The 18844-nt window shown below is 44.4% G+C and overlaps 1 protein-coding gene across 1 annotated transcript in view; it reads left to right on the forward strand.

Annotated features, from left to right (window-relative positions):
- Positions 1 to 18495, forward strand: part of Fras1 (Fraser extracellular matrix complex subunit 1) — a 400187-nt gene extending 381692 nt beyond the window's left edge. The window contains exons 67-74 of the mRNA XM_040747451.1: positions 2083 to 2233; positions 3217 to 3324; positions 4321 to 4480; positions 5255 to 5371; positions 9619 to 9785; positions 11848 to 12053; positions 13874 to 14020; positions 14984 to 18495. Of these exons, the coding sequence (XP_040603385.1) occupies positions 2083 to 2233; positions 3217 to 3324; positions 4321 to 4480; positions 5255 to 5371; positions 9619 to 9785; positions 11848 to 12053; positions 13874 to 14020; positions 14984 to 15577 (1650 nt within the window). The 3' untranslated portion in view covers positions 15578 to 18495. The remainder of the gene's footprint in view (positions 1 to 2082; positions 2234 to 3216; positions 3325 to 4320; positions 4481 to 5254; positions 5372 to 9618; positions 9786 to 11847; positions 12054 to 13873; positions 14021 to 14983) is intronic.
- Positions 18496 to 18844: the final 349 nt, after the last annotated feature.

An 18844-nucleotide genomic window follows, 5' to 3' on the forward strand; every position in this document is an offset into this window, starting at 1 on the left:
GTCACTTAGCACATAGCGTTCCAAACCGGGCTAGCCAGGTAGGGCATATTCTGAATAAGTCCCTTATCTGGCTCTACTCAGTATTGTGGCTAAAAGAGCCCCAGTATATTCTAGGTCAAGGTAAAGTATAAGGAAACTACTGTGGCAAGCCATCTTTACAAACATCGAGTACCTATGTCTTTAAATGGATGTGTGGTGTTTTTTTCTGTGTATGCTTTGGGAAATGAGATTTGCCTTTATGGGGGTGTACTCTCTGTTCCCCACTCTGTGTGAATCAGAATAGCAGGTGTCATGCCTTTTAGAAGACAGCTCTGGATTCCAGAACAATGAGGAGAGTCCATTGCTTCAAGCACTTTGGCCAAAACAGATACACACACAGGCATGTTTGTATGTGTGAATGTTTAGCAAACCACTAAACAGTCCTGATAACAGCAGCTTTTCCAGGAAGAAGCCACAGGCTCAGAAGGACAGGTCTGTGAGTGACAGAGAGACTGGTTACCTCGTGGGAAAGTTAATTCTCAGGTTCTGTCCACCTTAGAGCATTTATCCCAGTGAGCGAAAAGCTTGTTAGCTGCTTGTTTTTCATTCCAAAAACAAGTTTGGCCTCACTAAACTAGAGAACCTATAGAGAGACCTAAAATATTAGGGGAGTATCTTTAATTCAAATGTGTTTTCTTTAGTCCGGGTCCTCTGGGTTTTTTTGTGCAGCACTGCCCTCTACTGATAAAAACATCAAGGCAGCCCGTATTTCTGTTTTTTGCAGATGCCTGGCCTACATAGTCCAAGGATGCAAACAATCACAAGCCTGATAATCCCTCCCCTTGAAAATTAATGTTCTCTGTTACACATGGTTTTCTTCAATTACAGAGCTGGATAATTTGCTCATAATAGTCTTCAAAAAGTCCCCAAAGCAGGGATTGCTTATGTGCACTTTTAAAATTTAAGACAGAAAGAACAAATACCCCAAGTATTTCATTGTTGTCTATTGAAATTACTGATTGTAATTGAAAAAACACAGAGAAACCAGAAGTAGGCTGCCATTCAGTGCCTCTCTGCTAGTACCAGTGGACGTCAATAAGACAGCCTCCCGAGTTCACATTAAACTGTGACTAGTGCTCGCTACATAACACAAAGCAAGTATGCATGAAATATCAGTCAGAGAATGCTCTTAAGGATTAGCAAGTAACATTGCCTTAGATAAAGGAAAACAGTGAGAAAGAAGGGAATAACAACACATCCTTCAATATCTGATAGTAGCTGCCCAATAACAAAATAAATTCCAAACGTACTGACTTAGGTTTTTGTTAGAAAAGAAATACATATTTATAGAGAAAAATAGGAATTTTTAAATAAATTCTCCCTTCCACACATGTACACAGTTCACTGTGAAAACATATGTTATTTTCCCATCCATCTTTTGTTCACGGCCTCGTAAAATTTATGTTAGTGCACCAAATTAATAACTGTAAAAGGAGTCCCCTTTGAGAGTGGTGTTCCCTCGAACGTGCGATTTTTTTCTTTTCAAACATTTTCTCCAAAATGCCATCTGTGCCATTAAACTTCTGGAGCCTCTGCAGCCCTGAGCTGTTGGTAAGCTTCCTAGATGTGATGTCAAAGCCTGGCCTTTGTTTCTGGTGCGTGGATGCGATTCTTACTAAGACACCCTGAGCCAGGCCTTGGGTGCCTTGATCACTGTTTCCTATAGGTCTCAGGTCGAGCGCAGTAACAGGTTACAAGTCAGTGAGCCAATCCACTGGCCTGTGAAACTTTGTGTTTCCAGCAAATGCCTCTAGAAACTGAAGATTGGAAGCACAGATGCTTCTTAGTTTAAAAACATTTGTGTTCAAAAGTCACCTCCTCAGAAAAGCCCTTGAAGATCACCTCTTCTGAAGATGCATCCTGGCCACCTTGGACCCTCTGTATGTTTTAAAGGCAAATTTCGGGTGTTGACACTTCATCAGGAATTACTGTATGAGCCAGTGGCAAGGGAGCGGGTGAAAACTGAGTCAAGAGGTGATGGTGCTCTGCCCTTCCCTCCAGGACAGAAGTAAGCCTGTTTCTTTTACACTGTTTCCCTGGCAGGTGAGGGACTCGGCTCAGTCGTTCCTAACAGTGCACGTGCCTCTCTATGTGTCCTACATCTATGTGACAGCCCCCAGGGGCTGGGCCTCCTTGGAGCACCACACAGAGATGGAATTCTCTTTCTTCTATGACACGGTTCTCTGGAGAACAGGTATGCTCACTGATGCCTTAAGTTCAATCATGATTAACTAAGCAGTGAATTCTAAGAATAGCTCCATTCCCATGGTCTAAAACAAGGAAGGCTGAGATCTAGAGAGTGTGCCCACCCAGTGCTCTTTTGTTTGCCTGTTTTTTCCATCTCCACTGTTCTGTACTTCAACATGACCCCACGCCCACTGCCCCTTACTTCCACTTCTCCCGTGCTCACACCTCCCTTTCTGGGGGTGACACCCTTCATCTGAGGGAGAGGTGCTGAAGAGCTCCGAGAGCATCTCTGCATAGGCTTCATCTCTAGTAACTGAAAATGCATCCGTCCTTCTGTTGAATGGCTTGAGCTCAAGTCATCTGTTTGCTTTATATTTCGCAAGGGAAAAGAGCTTGACATTCTCCTGCCTGAACCAAATCAACCTTGGGCATTTGGCTCTTTTCTATTTTATTGTGGGGAGGGGTTCATTCTTTTTATTTTTCTCCTCCTTTGATTACATTTTGTTTTAGGTCATTCTGAACCCATCAGGCATCATGCCTATAACTGCATCTGTTCACTGTATGTCAAGCCACAGTTGATTTTCTACAAGGTCCCCTGTCCCCTCCATGGTTTGAGTGTAAAATGTAGACATCAGGACTTGGGACTCTGGTAGGTGCTAAGAGTAAAGAAAAATACAGTATGCCGGGAGTTTTAGATCCACTGTTTTCTAAAATGAGGGCCTAACCTGCACCTGGGATCAGTGGTATCCACGTAGATAAAGAGCGCCTACAAGGAAAACAACAGAACCAGAAATGAGCTGCTGTACTGTGTTCGATGGCCCTGATGTCTGCAGTCAATGCTCGTGTGAATATTCAACTTTTCTCCAAATCACATTCCCATAAATACTTGGATCCTCTCAGAGACGCCTCTGGGAAGTTGTCTAAGAGGATCACTATCTGGGAGACCCTGTCCATGCCCTGACTTTGTTTTGCGTGTGGTTGCTTGTCCAGGGATCCAGACAGACAGTGTGCTCTCTGCCAGGCTTCAGATCATAAGAATCTACATTAGAGAGGATGGCCGTCTCGTCATTGAGTTCAAGACCCATGCCAAATTCAGAGGTAGTTTTTATGTGTCTTTTTCCTGCTTCTTTATTTTAAGTTTTTTGTTTGTTTGTTTTTGTTTTTTCGAGACAGGGTTCCTCTGTATTGCTTTAGAGCCTATTCTGGCACTCGCTCTGTAGATCAGAGATTCACCTGTCTCTGCCTCCTGAGCGCTGGGATTAAAGGCGTGCACCACCAACACCCAGCTTATTTTAAAATATTTCAAACATTCAGAAATTTAAATCTTAGAACAGTGAAGAATAAATTAAATAGCTATTAACGTTTTACTATCCAAAGTTTCTGGTAATCTCATTTGAAAAGAGGTTTCCATCTTCGTGTGCACTACCCCCAAAGACTTCAGTGGACCTCATCTAAGAACTAGGAAATCACAGTACCATTTCACATCCAGTGTACCCGACATAGAACAATAGTCCCTGTGCAAATAGCCCCTTACCTCACAAATGCTTTCCTACATTTTTATGTTTCTTTATGTTTACTTTATATCTATACACATAAAGGAAAGTAGATCCAATCAAACTCCACGTGTTAGATTTTGGTTGTGTTATCTCATTAGTTTCTTTCCATCCAGAATAGTCACTATACCTTGAATTTTAAGAGTAATGGTGTTTTGTTAGAATAATCTTTGTTTTTAGAGACATCTATGCTTGTCCTCTTCCACCAAAGACTTAAATAGATCTAAATGTGATTATATTCAACATTCATATTTCTATTTATAAAATACTAAGCCCTAAAAATATTCCAAGCTGGATATATCCAGTGCTTGTTGTCCCATATAAATATCAATAAAATTATATGTGAGCTCAGCACATTTCGTTGTCATTATGAGTAGGGCGGTGGGCTGGTATAAGACGCTATGCTAACTCAACCATTGTAAAATGTTCTAAAGGGTATATGTGCCTTTAGTGTCCTTAGTTCTTTGCTAGAAAAATGAAGTTAGGTCCTTAGGCAAACACAGCAAGCTCACAAATCAGAGTGCATTTCCCTCGGAAACAGGACAGTTCGTGATGGAACATCACACCCTCCCAGATGTGAAATCTTTCATATTGACTCCAGACCACCTAGGAGGAATTGAATTTGACCTGCAGCTCCTATGGAGTGCTCAGACGTTTGACTCTCCACATCAACTCTGGAGAGCCACAAGCTCTTACAACAGGTAAACACCATGATGGAAGCTTGTGGGGCTTGATCTGAAAAGTTTTCAACTTCGTTCAAGAACCTGATACCTAGACACTTGAAGATTATTCCAAAAGTTTCTGAATGTTCTCCTACCTTCCATTTAGCCTGACAGGGCTGGGGTTGCTACCTAGTAACAAGTCAGTGATGGGTACAAAGACTTCTGGAGAACTTTGTGTCTTGCCATAAGCACGCTAATTCCCCCCAATAAGAATCCGTAGTTTTTAGTTCTTCAACTCTGAAAAGGAAATGAGGCTGTGGTGTCTGGGAAGGGGACCCTGGGATGGAGAGCTAGTCAAATGAGGTGGGTGTTCCAAGGACACACTGCTTCCCTCCCGCTCCTGGGAGATGTTCTGTCTCCGTGGTATTTGCCTCCTTGTCTGCAACATCAGAGCGCTTGCATTTAAGAATGTGGGCAGGTTGTCAGTTGACGAGGAACACTAACCAAACTGCCAGGCAGATTTCCTGAACTCTGTCTGTCATCACCTGAACCTTCTGGATTTCTATTAGCAGTGTGCCTTTTGTAGCCCTCCTCACAGAAGGGACTTGAGTAAATGAAAATGTTGTTTGTTTTTTAACACCTTGGGGGTAATACTCTGAAGGTGAAACTAATCAGAGACGAGTCCCTGAAAGTGGCCCTTCCTGAGTTGTCAGTGCATAAATGCCACCCCGACCCTGCTTCACGATGTCAGGTCTTTCTGGGGCTGTCATCATCGGGTGTTGCCTGACTGCAGTCTGCTCTGCCTGTTTCCAGAAAGGACTATTCAGGGGAATACACCATCTACCTGATCCCTTGTACCGTGCAGCCCACGCAGCCATGGGTGGACCCGGGGGAGAAGTCTTTGGCCTGCACTGCACATGCTCCAGAAAGGTAGGCCACTATAGGTGATCCTCGATGACTCCATTTCTTTTGTTAAGAACTTCCCTGCTCACCCAAATGCATGTGTCATCCTTAATGAATACCCACACTGCTTCCAGAGTCATTCACAGATGTTCAAAAATGCTGAGTCACCCAACATCCCCAGCCCCAGCTAAAGCTGAACAAGAGTCCCCTGCCTTCCCCTATCAGCTGAGTACAATGACCTTTGTGACCAATTTGTGTACATTACATTGGTGACCTCGATGTTTTAAGTGACTTCTAAGCATAGAACTGAAGGGTTTTCTAGTGTTCCTAAGCAAATAAGGGTTATCATGTGCTCTATGGACTATTAGATAAACTCCATTCAGGCATGAGTTAGTGTGCTGTAGGCCATGTGTCTGATGGTAATGAATCAACGATGTGCATTATATGAAGAGATCTTGGAACACACAGAAGGAATGGTTGTGTGTTAGTCTGTTGGTGAAATGCTGCAACCAGACATTAACAGAAACCTAGTTCTGGATCTCCTGGGAGCAGCGGTCCAACACCCACCAAGTCAGTGTTCATAGAGACTTTATATGCACAAGAATAAGGACTAACTATTTGGAGCTGGAGACACGGCACAGCAGTTAAGAGCACTGGCTGCCCTCTTAGGGGACGCAGGTTCCATTCCCAGGGCCAGCATGACAGCTAACAGCCATCTGTAATTCCAGTTCCAGGGGGTCCAACACCCTCCTCTTGACTCCACAGGCACCAGGCACATTTGTGGTGCACTGATATACATGCAGGCAAACACTCAAATACATAATGAAATATCAAAACTTCGTAAAAGTATTAGCCTGAGACCACGCCACGCCTTACTCCTTCAGTCCATGTTATTATTCATTCCGGTCTTACCAGGTACCTTTCCTATCCTGAACACTGAGATTATAAAATTGTATTACAACAGTGTATTAAAAGCCACCCAGGCCTCAGGCACATTATAATTTAGTGTCACCTGAGAGCTGAGCGAGAGACCTAGAAAATATTGAGAGAAGATGCTAACGATAGGATTGGCACTAAGGGAGAACTACTTGGGAGACTGGGAGCCGGCTGTTAGGTTTGGTAATGCTGGGTACACCGGTTGGTTAGCTGCATGAGATACTGCATGGGGGAAAGGGGTGAATTCAAGAGATAAGAAAGCAGGAACAATAGAAATAAGGAGTTTTCCTGAAAAGGATGTCAGAGAATTGGCAGTAACTGATAACGGATGAGAGGCCATATTCTTTTAAGTGAGCTTTTACTAGATTGTGTGTTAGGGTATAAAACATTTCCAAATGTCTGCATGCTGCAGTGGAAGGGAGAGCTAAGGATGCGTGGGGTAAAGCCAGGTCCTTGAGGGGATACGGACAGTCATTGGACATGAAGGAAGGGGCTAGCTCTAGTTTGGAGCCAAGACAGTTTATTCGCTAAGCAAGGATGGCCAGAAGCAAGAGGAAACTGCTGTCTGAGGGAGGGGAGGAAGTGAGCAAAGAGACTTACGTCGGTGGGGCAAGCAGGCTGGACGGTTTTTAAATTATTGTATTATTGATGGTAAACAAACTGCAGATGCGAACATACATATTTAATACATATTGGCATATGTGTATACTTGTGAAACATCTACCATCAAAACAATACACAGCCATTTCCTCCAAGTCTCCTCACACCTCTTTGTACCCCCCACTCCTCCCCTTCTCCAAGTGTTCCCTCATCTGCTTTCTGCCACCAGAAGGAGAGTGAATTCTCTAGAACCTTATGTGTTATCATGCATCCACAGTTATTTTTCTCTGGCTCATTTCACTTGGCATGATTATTTGATTTTCTGTGTTGCTGTATAAATAGTTTCTATCATTACTGAGTTACATTACATGGCATGAAATAGCAATATATCAATTCATCATTTGATGGGCAGTTGGGCCCTTTACAACTTGGATCTATTTTAAATAGATCTACCCTGAATATGTATGTGCAAGCCTTGTGTGAACATTCTTGGAATGGCTGGATCATATGGTAGGCATACATTTATCTTAAAAAGTTGGTGGGCTGTTTTCCCAAGTGTTTATAAATAAGCGATTATGTGTGGACATCTCCACCGTGACTGTGTAAAGTGTTCCGGGTCCTTTGCCTTCTGGGAAGAGTGTTCAGGAAGGTCCTGTTGTGGATGGAAGAATTCATGTTTTGATAAAAGAAGAGAGGAGCTGAAAAGATGGGGTCAGCATGTGAGTCGTTTGAAAGTGGAATCTGGGGTGCTTGTCCATAGTAGCAATAGGAAGTAAGTGGCTGCCATTGGGCGGAGAACAAACCGTTGGCAGGTAAAGAGGTGAAGATTTAGACTGTCTCTGGATGTTGAGCCACCATAGTTGATGGCAGGAAAAATGCTTGAAAGTATCCCAGTCAGCCACATACAAGAGGGGATGTGACCAGGGAAATCCCTGAGGCTTTGATAAAGACCTCCCATGTAGGACCAAGTGCTCCAAAGTCTCCCACTCTCTGCTCACTGTCCACTGTGGGTCTCTGTGTTAATTCCCAAATCCTGTAAGAAGCTTCTCTGATGTGGGCTGAGCAAAGGCACTGATTTGCAGGTATAGCAGTATGTTATTGGGAGTCCCTTTATTAATAAGTACCTTTAGCTGAATAATAATATGAGGCTTTCCCCTAGGTATATGGCTGATCTAGTCCCATGTTCTCAGCCACTTTAACACTTCATGTGTGGGTGTGGTGGAGTATATAAGTATCCATCAAAAGAGTCTAGGAAAAGTCTAGCTGGGGCACTGAGGTAATCAAAGAGCCACTTTAGGGGACTGGTGAGATGGAATTAGTTAAGAAGAGAGACCCCAGTCTGCACAGACAGGAGGGATGGTGATAGGGAAACTGTGAAGAACAGAGGGTGAGTAGTATGTTAGGATATGCTACGGAATTTACATTAAAATTTTTATTTTTTTTTTATTGTGTCAGCTACTCAGAGGATGCATATGTGACAAGCTTGTGTTTAGTACCTGTCTTAAATAGAACATTACCAGTGCTTGGAGATTTTTATTTTTATTTGTGTTATTTTGTATGGAGGTGTTTTCTTCAGCTCAGCATTTAGGCAGAGTCTTGCTTGCTGTCAGTCAGGCTGGATTTGAACTCTCAGTATAATTCAGATGAGTTCATAGTCTTCCTGATTCAACCTGCAGATGCTGGGAGCCAGCAGGTCTAGCAAATCAGTGAGCTCCAGGTTCTCTGAGAGCCTTCCCTCAAAAATACGATGGGGAGTGACCGAGGGGAGACATCATCAGCCTCTGACCACCACATGTGCCTATGTAGACACATGAACCCATACATACATGCAAACAACACACATACACACACACACACACACACACACACACTTTGAGGAGGAAAAAGTGCTACTGGTATCAAAGAGTTCTGGAGACTAAATTATACTGTTACAGAGAGAGGCTGGGTCTAGGGATATGGTTCAGTTGGTAGGATGTTGGAGTGACCTCAGCGTTTAGAAACGGAGTATGGTGGGGTATACACTTGCTATTCTAGGACTTGGAATGAAAGAAGAAGGAAAGGTCAAAGCTGTTGTAAACTACATGAGACCCTGGTTGTTTTTTCTTTTTTTAATCTAAATGTTGTTTTTAACTAAATCTCAATCATTTGATTTTATCGATAAAGGCTGGGAAGCCAGATGCTGGGGTGAAAACCTGCTAGCTCAGAGAGGCAGAGAAAACGGACAGCTGACCTTCCTCCTTCATCAACACCCCAGAAAAGGCTTTATCCCATGTCATCTCAAACCAAAAGGCCACCAAACTCAATGTCCCTCCTACTACTTCCTGTGTATCTCAGTCTTCCTGACTCCCTCTTACCCTCTATGGTTATTTCCTGTCAACTGGTCACTTGCTTTACCTCTTGACTTATGGAATGATGGTTTTTGTTTTTTTTTTTAATCCTGTTTACTGTAAACAGAAAGGTCTTGGATGAAAGGTGTGTGCTAGGGCTGAACCACACAACAACTAAAAACAAGTTTTTCCAGTAAATAATACAGTCTCGGGGTTCACAGTGCAAACAAATATCCTGCAATAAGACCCTTTCTCAAGAAATAAAAATGAATAAAAGAGCAGACTGTTCTTCAATAAATGGTCAGCATCCACAACACGCACTGCCGTGAAGGCACAGGCAAAGAAGACAGTGCACATGCCCATGCAAAGTTGACCCCGCCCTCAGGTAGTTCTCATTTCTCCTGCATCTAGGTTCCTGATACCCATTGCGTTCCAGCAGACCAATCGTCCCGTGCCAGTTGTATATTCGCTCAATACCGAATTTCAGCTCTGCAACAATGAGAAGGTGTTCTTGATGGACCCCAGCACGTCTGATATGTCACTGGCAGAAATGGATTACAAAGGAGCCTTTTCCAAAGGTCAGTTGCTGCCTCAAGCTGCAGTCAGTGGCTCTGCCTAGAGAGGAGACTCTTCTGGGGGAGCCCCAGGACTGGGTGCATATCTGCCCATGTCTCAGTCAGCGAGCTCTGTGGGGAACATCTCCCAGGCTTCCATTCCAGAGCAGCCAAGACAGAAGTAGGGAAGACTCACACTTGTCCCTCAATTTATAAAATACATTGTAGTCTTGGTGCTCTCGTGATTGGCATAGTTCTGGAAAGCACTGTTCTGGGTAGTAAGAGATCATTTCCAGTCTGGTTCTAACATGATGTCTAACTTGGGTAAGTTATCTCAGCTCTGAATTCCCTGGAGGGGTTGCAGCAGCATTCCTGTTGGCTCGCAGTTACACTGTCAGCGCTGTGGACCTCCCAAGGATAGGATACTAAGGGAACAATAACTGAGCCTGTCTTTCGGACTCTTGGAAGAATGAAATAAGATGGGATAAAGAACTTGAGGCCATCTCAGATGCTGTTCAAAAAAAGAGTTCCCACACTAGGACTTCTGTCAGCCCAGTCTTCAGTATTTTTACGTGGACTTTGTTTTGCCTAGACTATTCTGTCCTGTCTCCCTTCCCAGAATAGTCTGATGAATTCTTGTTCAAGTTTTTTTTCCACTTTTTTTGTAAATTCTACTTAAATTAGAAACAATCTTATTTTACATATCAATCCCAGTTCTGTCTCCCTCCCATCCTCTCATCCCCACCCCCCCATCCCATCCCCCATCCACTCCCCAGGGAGAGTGAGTTCTTCCATAAGGGATCATCAAAATCTATCAAGTCATTTTGGGCAGGGCCTAGGCCCTTCTTTGTGTATATAGGCTGAGAGATTGTCCCTCCGCGAGAAATGGGTTCTGGAAGTCCGTTTGTGCACTAGGGATACATTCTGGTTCCACTGCCAGAGGCCCCATGGACTGCCTAGTCCTCCTAGCTGACACCCACATTCAGGGGGCCTGGTTTGGTCCTATGTTGGTTCCCCAGATTTCAGATTGGGGTCTATGAATTCTCACTTGCTCAGGTCAGCTGTTTCTGTGGGTTTTCCCAGCATGGTCTTGACCCCTTTGTTTGTCACTCCTCCCTCTCTAAAACTGGATTCCAGGAGTTTGGGTCAGTGCTTAGCTGTGGATCACAAACACTTTTTTGACAGAGAAAAAAGGGGGGAAGAAGATATATCTGAGTATGTATTATATTTTATCTTTTTTATTTAAATAAAATTTTTCATGTATTTTACACATCAACCACTTTCCCTGCTCTCCTCCTGTCCTCTCCTCTTTCCCATCTGCCCCCTCCATCTCTATTCCTCCTCCATCCCCGTTCGGAAAGGGGGCAGGCCTCCCATTGGCTTGAACAAAGCATGGCACATGGAGTTGAGGCAGGACCGAGCTCTCCCCAATTGTTCAAGCTCTAGGAGACAGCTCAAAGATCATCTCTCCTTAAACCCTTCTACATGTCACCCAAGACAGACGCTAGCCTGGCTGCCCCCACTCTCTTTAACTGTAAAGTATTCCCGTCTGTTGTAGCAGGTGATATACGGCCTTGTACATGCTTAGAGTGAGTGGTCAAGCCGAAGACACTTACTCTGCATCACTCTGATCCTACCCTCACTACCTGCAACCTGATGACTTTCAGCAACTCACATAGTCACTCTGCCTGGGTTCCCTCAGTTAGAAGACTGTCAGTACCCCATGGGTTTTACTGAATGATAAAAATTTAGTGCAATATTTAGCAAACTCTGAACTTGATAAATGTTATCAATAAATGTTATTAATCTCTTTGCTCTCATTTCTGCCCTCTGATTTGCATCTCACTTACCTCTGTATCCCTTGTGCGCAGTGAGCGGTTGGCATATCAGTAATGCTTCAGTAATATTAATGAATTAGAGGAGCGATAAATGGTAAATGTGTATTTCCAGGACACTTGGAATCAAAGCTCTTCATAGGAAAGGCACTTTTGACTCTGAGGAAGTACATCCAATCCTCTCTGCCCTTGACACCTCCTTCTCTTTAACCTCAGAGTCCAGTCTAGTTGCTGTCTTTCAATCTTCTCAGGGCAGATCCTTTACGGCCGAGTCCTTTGGAATCCGGAACAGAATCTTCACTCCGCTTACAAACTGCAGCTGGAGAAAGTCTATCTTTGTACTGGCAAGGATGGCTACGTGCCTTTCTTTGATCCTACGGGGACAATCTACAACGAAGGGCCACAGTATGGATGCATCCAGCCAAACAAACACCTGAAGCACAGATTTCTGCTACTGGTAGGCTCTCCCTCAGTTCTAATGCCGAGGAGCCCATAGTGAGCCACAACACAGTGCTTTCTCTGTATTTCTGTGTATTGTTCTTTCTCTTCCTGATAAGTTACCCACTGCATTACCAACTTATTACCTGTGGTGGGTCACAAGACATGCTGTTATTGATATTCCAGGAAGAGGAAACTCTACGTCAGTGTTTCTTCAAGTCTGGTTCAAAGGCCCTGAGTGGCCCTCACACTCCTTCTGAGTTGAAATTGCTCTCCCAGAACTACAATGGTGCCACCCTTGCACGCTCACATCCCCACAGAGAGTTTATTAATGTGATTTCAGAGTCCGTGTTGTACTTGGGGGCTGGAGAGATGGCTCCGTGGTTAAGAGCATGTACTACTCTTTCAGAGAGGACCCAGTTTGGGTCCCACAACCCACATCAGGAAGCTTACAACTCCCAGGGGATCTAATGCCCTCTTCTGGCATATATCCTCTCCTCAAGCACTTACGTGCTCATGTACATACATACCTGCACCAGACACACACACACACACACACACACACACACACACACACACACACACACTAGTTAACTAAATGAGGAGGAGGAAGAAGATAAGGAGGAGGAGGAGGATGGTGAGGAGGAGGAGAAGAAAGAAGAAGAAGAAGAAGAAGAAGAAGAAGAAGAAGAAGAAGAAGAAGAAGAAGAAGAAGAAGAAGAAGAAGAAGAAGAAAGTTTTGAAGACTATCCAGGGGATAGTAAAGTGCTTGCCATGCAAGTATGAGGTCCTGAGTTTGATCCTCAGAGCCAACCTAAGGAGTGGTCACCTATAATCCCAGCACAGGGAAGACAGAGACAGGAAGATCCCTGTAGCTCACTGGCCAGTCAATCAAGCAAGTCAATGAGTTCCAATTTCAGTGGAAAACCCATCTCAAATATCAGCTGAAGAGTGATTGAGGAACACAGCCAATATCAATGTCCGGCATGCACACGCAAGTACACACCCCAAAACAAGCATGCCTGTACCACACAGTTGATCTATCCAATGTCTGTCTGTCTACATATCTCCTTTAATTACCTGAAAAAGTTGTAAATGGATGTCTCCTTCCTACTTACAGCTAGATTTTGAAGCTAGATTTTCTTCATATATCAATTAAGATAATATTATCACTGCTGGTGATACAAAAGCAGCTAAGGGAGGATTCTGGTAGGTTCTATCTAACCTACCAGATGTCTTACAAAATGGGGTCTCTTTGGGAACGAAGATGAATCTTGGCATATCACTAAAAAATATTACTTAGGTTAGCGTATAAAGAGCTTTTCATTGTAAATTTAAAATACAGGAGTATTTTATTTAATTGTTCAGGTTTAATTTTTAATATAGTAGACATTGATAGAAGAAAATCACATAAATGAAAGTTCTTTGAGGTCTTTGGTTTTTAACTATAGAAAGGTTCCTAAGACCAGGTAGCTTGAGAACCAATGGTCTGCTGGACATGCCCAGCCTTTGGACAGACAAAATGAACTCATGTACAAGACTCTTGCCAGTGGCCTCACAGATGACTAAACACAACACCAAAACAAAACAAAAGGTAAGTTTGTAATTTTGTTTTGATCCGTATTCATGGTCATTGGCCACACATGGCTTGTGAGACACAGGTTGGATAGAACCTACCAGAATCCTCCCTTAGTGGTGTCCAGAGGCAGCACCGACTTGGGGGGAAACCTTCCCCGACACTCTCTTCTCAGCCAGCGCACAGAAGCAGGGATGAGCATCATCCCCTCCTCAGTACTGCCTTTCCCATGCCTTGTCTCCTCTTCTCTTAACTCATTCCAGGACCGCAGCCAGCCAGAGGCCACCGACAGGTACTTCCACGATGTGCCTTTCGAGGCCCACTTTGCTTCTGAGTTGCCCGACTTCCATGCGGTCAGTAGCATGCCCGGTGTGGACGGATTCACCCTCAAAGTAGATGCCCTCTACAAGGTGACTGTCAGCTTTATTTTGATAGCCTTCTTGCCCTAAGGCCTTCTTTGTTGTTATTAAACCCATCACTCACTCCGGAGTTCTCCCTATCCCCAGCAGATAAAAGTCTTCGATTTGCACAGGAGCATCTGTCATTGTCCACCAGTGTGTGGGCTGCTCTGACTTTTCCTGAATTATTTTAGATTTCTAGCTTTGGGGAGGTCGGCTGAACCAGCTGATTTCACAGGCATTCGGGAAACACTGAGCAGCCATAATGTCCAGGTTAGAGAGACACAAATGGCTAATATCACACAGGAAGCGAAAAACCCTAAGTTCTAGCAGCAAGCATGACCTTCCAAGATCAAATTTTGTCTGTGCTTTTTTTTCTGTCTCCAAATGTTTATCCATGACCTGGGGATTCAGGCCTATCGCTGCTCTTTTGAAGCAATTTCAAGGCCATGAAGTGTCCCCAGGCAGGCAGACAAGGAGCCAATAAAGTACTCCATGGCTCTCCTCTGTATATTATGCTTAGGATTGTTTAGGGACAATTTGTTGGCTGACTCCATTTTAACTGAAGTTCATCAGTAAATAGTAAATTTAGCGTAGGAAGCAGTTAAAGGGCACTGAGAATAAACGTGGTAGTTAACAGTATTATTTCGCTGTTATTAATAAAGACCGCTAACTCAGAAGCATTCATTTAGCTAAGGAGACTGTGACAAATAAATTCTTAGGCTATTCCACATTAAGTAGGGAAATTGAAAAGAATGTGTACAGCTACCCCGAGAACACCCTAATCTGGAATAAAACAGAATCGCTAATGCTTGATTCAGTTCCCTGTATCTTGGAACATAGAGCATCCATTGCCAGTCTAACTGAGACTGTTTCTCTGACCGGTCCTATGGCAGCAGCTGTCTTTCATGTCCTTTCTTCCGAAATGCTCTTAGATAACGCAAGTCTCGTCCCCCTGCCTCTCTCCTCCTTCAGGTGGAAGCAGGGCACCAGTGGTATCTCCAGGTGATCTATGTCATTGGCCCCGACAGCATCTCGAGACCCCGGGTCCAGCGCTCTCTCACAGCCTCTCTGAGACGCCACCGAAGGGACCTGGTGGACCCCCGTGGCTGGTTGTCTCTTGATGACTCCCTCATCTATGACAATGAAGGAGACCAAGTCAAGAATGGCACCAACATGAAGTCGCTGAACCTGGAGATGCAGGAGCCCATTGTAGCCGCTTCCCTGTCTCAGACTGGAGCATCTATTGGCAGCGCCCTGGCTGCTATCATGCTTCTCCTTCTGCTGTTTCTGGTGGCCTGTTTCATCACCAGAAAATGCCAGAAACAGAAGAAGAAGCAGCCCCCAGAGGACACTCTGGAGGAATACCCCCTGAATACCAAGGCAGATGTAGCCAAGAGAAACGCAGACAAGGTAGAGAAGAATGTCAACAGACAGTACTGCACTGTGCGCAATGTCAACATCCTGAGTGACAGCGAGGCCTCTTACACATTCAAAGGTGCTAAAGTAAAAAGAATGAATCTGGAAGTCAGAGTCCACAACAATTTACAAGACGGAACGGAAGTTTAGCGAGAAGACCCATGTGTATTTTTTTCTAAATTCATTTTTATAAAACAGGGAGAAATACTGGTATTTTTATAATCTTTCAGACTAAAAAAAAAAAGGGAAAACTAGCTTTGAGTGGTGGACAGCACACATCGCATGCATAAAACTCACAACTGAGCTACCTCATGAAATAGAACCACTGAGACCCCAGAGTGGCAGAGTAGAGCTATGCCTGCGGGTCCCCATAACAGTCCCAGTGGCTGTGCAGCACGACTCTGGAAGGCTGACCACAGGTGCTCTTTAGAATTAGGACATACACAGTACAATTAGCTTTGCTGACAGATCCCAGAGAGCTGGGCACAGTGGGTAGCAGATATCTGAGAGCCTTTGGTTTCCCCTTCGCCCCCAGCTTTCTACTGTGCGGGCTCTTCTGGACTTCTGGGCAGCAGAATACAGGCTGCTGGCTCAGATTCCATTAAAAATTCTAATCGGCACAACTCAGACATTGGTGCATTGTTTCCACTTGATCCCCTGCAGACCCTGGCCTCTAAGTACAGTTGACTTTTCTAGAGCTCGCTTTGAATGGGGATCTCAGCATGGTTTAGACTGGAGCACATGTCTGTATGTGATTTAAAAGCAGGGAGGGCTCAAGCCAGGGCCGTGAAGAATGCTGCAAAGTTCCACAGACCCTGCGTGCCAGCGATCCTTTTTAAAATCAGCCACACTTCTCGCTTCCCCAGGCCTTCTGTGGGGCAGCAATGCAAGGGGAGCCCATGTGTTTTGGGTTTCCAATTTTGTAAGTGTATCTGGAAAGTAAGTGAATTCTTTGAGTAGGCAAATTTACTAGAGGCTAGAGTGAAACCAGTTTACATACATACATGGGGCCTGTTTGCTGTGTGTCACACATCAGATGGAGGCACTGTCCCTTGCACAATAGTTTGGGGACTTCTCTCTGGGGGTTCTTTTCTGGTAGCTCAGGCACTTAATTTCCCCATATCAGTCAGTACACGACAAGACCACAGATATGTGGTTTTGACATAGCATAGTGTTCAAATACCAAGTTGAATATTCTGTGTGTCGTGTGCACACAACTTGCCTTTGTTTCCTTTTCATTTCTATTTTATCAGCAAAACATTAGGCATGCATATTGTGTCTTTAACCAGAAACACAATTAATTCCATTAGCCAGAAGTGAACCCTGTTACAGGGCATGGTACATCTTGTCACTGAGCAAATAGCATAGCATCTGTGTTGTGAAGTATGTGTATGGAAATGACCCAAACTCTCTGAGAACATTCCAGACTCCTAATAAAATCTAGAAGGAATGAACCATGAAAAATTTACGGCCCTTTCTGCAGACCCCGCCCACGAGCGCAGAGCCTGTGTGAGCCACATCTCATTCTTCAGCGGTGCCCTGCACATTACCAGCATGCCACGCGTGTTTGTTGGGTGGACAAACAGATGGCGCGATGAGTGACTGATAGCTCGTCAGTTTAGGAAGGAGAGGTTACAGGGCATGTAGAAATGCTCTCTGTTGTACTTAGCTTGTGAAGTAGCCCTCCAACTGGGAGGGGGATAAAAAGCACATTCTTAGGTGGGCATGACTGGTGGTGGTCCTGAGGAGGCGGGATTAGAAAAGGTTGCGATAATACATGAGCTGTGCATTGGCATCTAGAACAGATCTGGGGGAGAGCCCGTTTCACGTTCTAAGAGTTCTAAGAGTGGTGCAGTGCGTTCAGGAGGGGGTTGCTGGATTGAGCCCAGAAAATCCCTGGCTTCTCGGGTGCTGCTGTAGATCAGCTTGCATAATTCAGGGCAGAAATTCTGGAATAGCCTCAAAGAATCTGGAATTGATACCCATCTCTTGTGGCAAAGCTGATGAGCCAAGCGTTAAATCTCCTGGACTACCCGGAGGGCTAGAGCGAGGACAGGGAGCCAATCATCTGTAGAGTAGCTTTCCATTCCCACTTGGTCCATTACTGGCCACACCTCCCGGCGCCTGCTGGTATGTTCACGCATTAGTACAGCAAATCCCCATGGGCTATCATGTGCTACCCACACACACCTTCCTTTACACATACCCAGTGGGGCAGGGACGTGTGAGGAGGTGGCAGAAAGCCGGATGTGGGAAGGTGGACCCAGCCCAGAAGCCTTCAGGTACCAGGTGGGGAGTGACAGAACCATCAGCCTGTGCCGACCTGGACATGGGGAAACTCTGTGAAGGGAAAGCCCCTGAGACAGCCCTGACCCCCGCCTCGCCACTCCAGACACTTTATTAGAAGCCGGCACTTCCCTAGTGGATGCCCACTTCTTAGGCAGGGAGCGTTAAGAGGTGTGGGCTGAGATTTGCCTCATTGATGTAGAATTGTTCATCTCATTTACGTTTTCTGTTTCATTTTTGGATTGGATGGTTTGATGACTAATGTGGATTCTATTTCAGTGAAAGCTCTGCTTTCGGCGTTTCTTACTTATTCACTAATGCCTTGTGTGTGCTTTACTAACCCTTTGTACCATACCTTCAGGTGGGCAGGAACAGAAACTTCGCAGCACGGTTGCTCCTTGCCGTCAGATGCCAGCTGTGAAGGTCAAAAGGAATAACTGTCTGCACCACTTTTCTGCCTTGCCTGCCCCTTTACTGTACCAGGGTCTTCTGAAAGCTCCTGCAGGTTCCTGTTGCTGGATAGGAAATTGTGTGGGAAAGCATTCGCACAGTCTTAATTATAATCGCCCTCGGTCTCCTGTAGGTATTTGTTACCCCTGGTTATTTCTCACCTACTCAGACTGAGGAACACATCTGTGGTGCTGTCAACCTGAGTTCTTGACCCTCAAATGATTTTTTTTTGTATTTCCAGTATGAATTTGTGTGTTATGAATTTCTGATTTCTCCAATAGCATATGCCACTATATAAATTTGTATCAATAATAAATGGCAGTCTGATTGTCTTTTGTTTGCTTTACTCTGTTCTTTTTCCATTATTCATCTCATTAGTATAGACATTGCACGGAACTGGTGCAACATTCTGCAACTCAGGGCTTTTGTTTTTTTTTTTTTCAAGAGCAAAACTATACTAGTATTGAATCTGAAACACATTAACTGTGCTAAGAGCAAGATGCTGAATAAATTCATTTTCTTAGATCTATCTTTGCTTGTACAATCAGAACAAAGAGAAATAATTTAATTTCCATGTGAATGCAGTAGGATGAATGTTGTCACCGAGCCTTGTCAAGATCTCGGATATAGTATGAGGATGGCTGTGTCCTTTTTGTTGCACAAGAAAAGGCTTGCTGAGTG

The sequence above is a fragment of the Mesocricetus auratus genome, unplaced genomic scaffold (genome assembly GCF_017639785.1).
Source record: "Mesocricetus auratus isolate SY011 unplaced genomic scaffold, BCM_Maur_2.0 Super-Scaffold_100006, whole genome shotgun sequence".
Taxonomy (NCBI): Eukaryota; Metazoa; Chordata; class Mammalia; order Rodentia; family Cricetidae; genus Mesocricetus; species Mesocricetus auratus.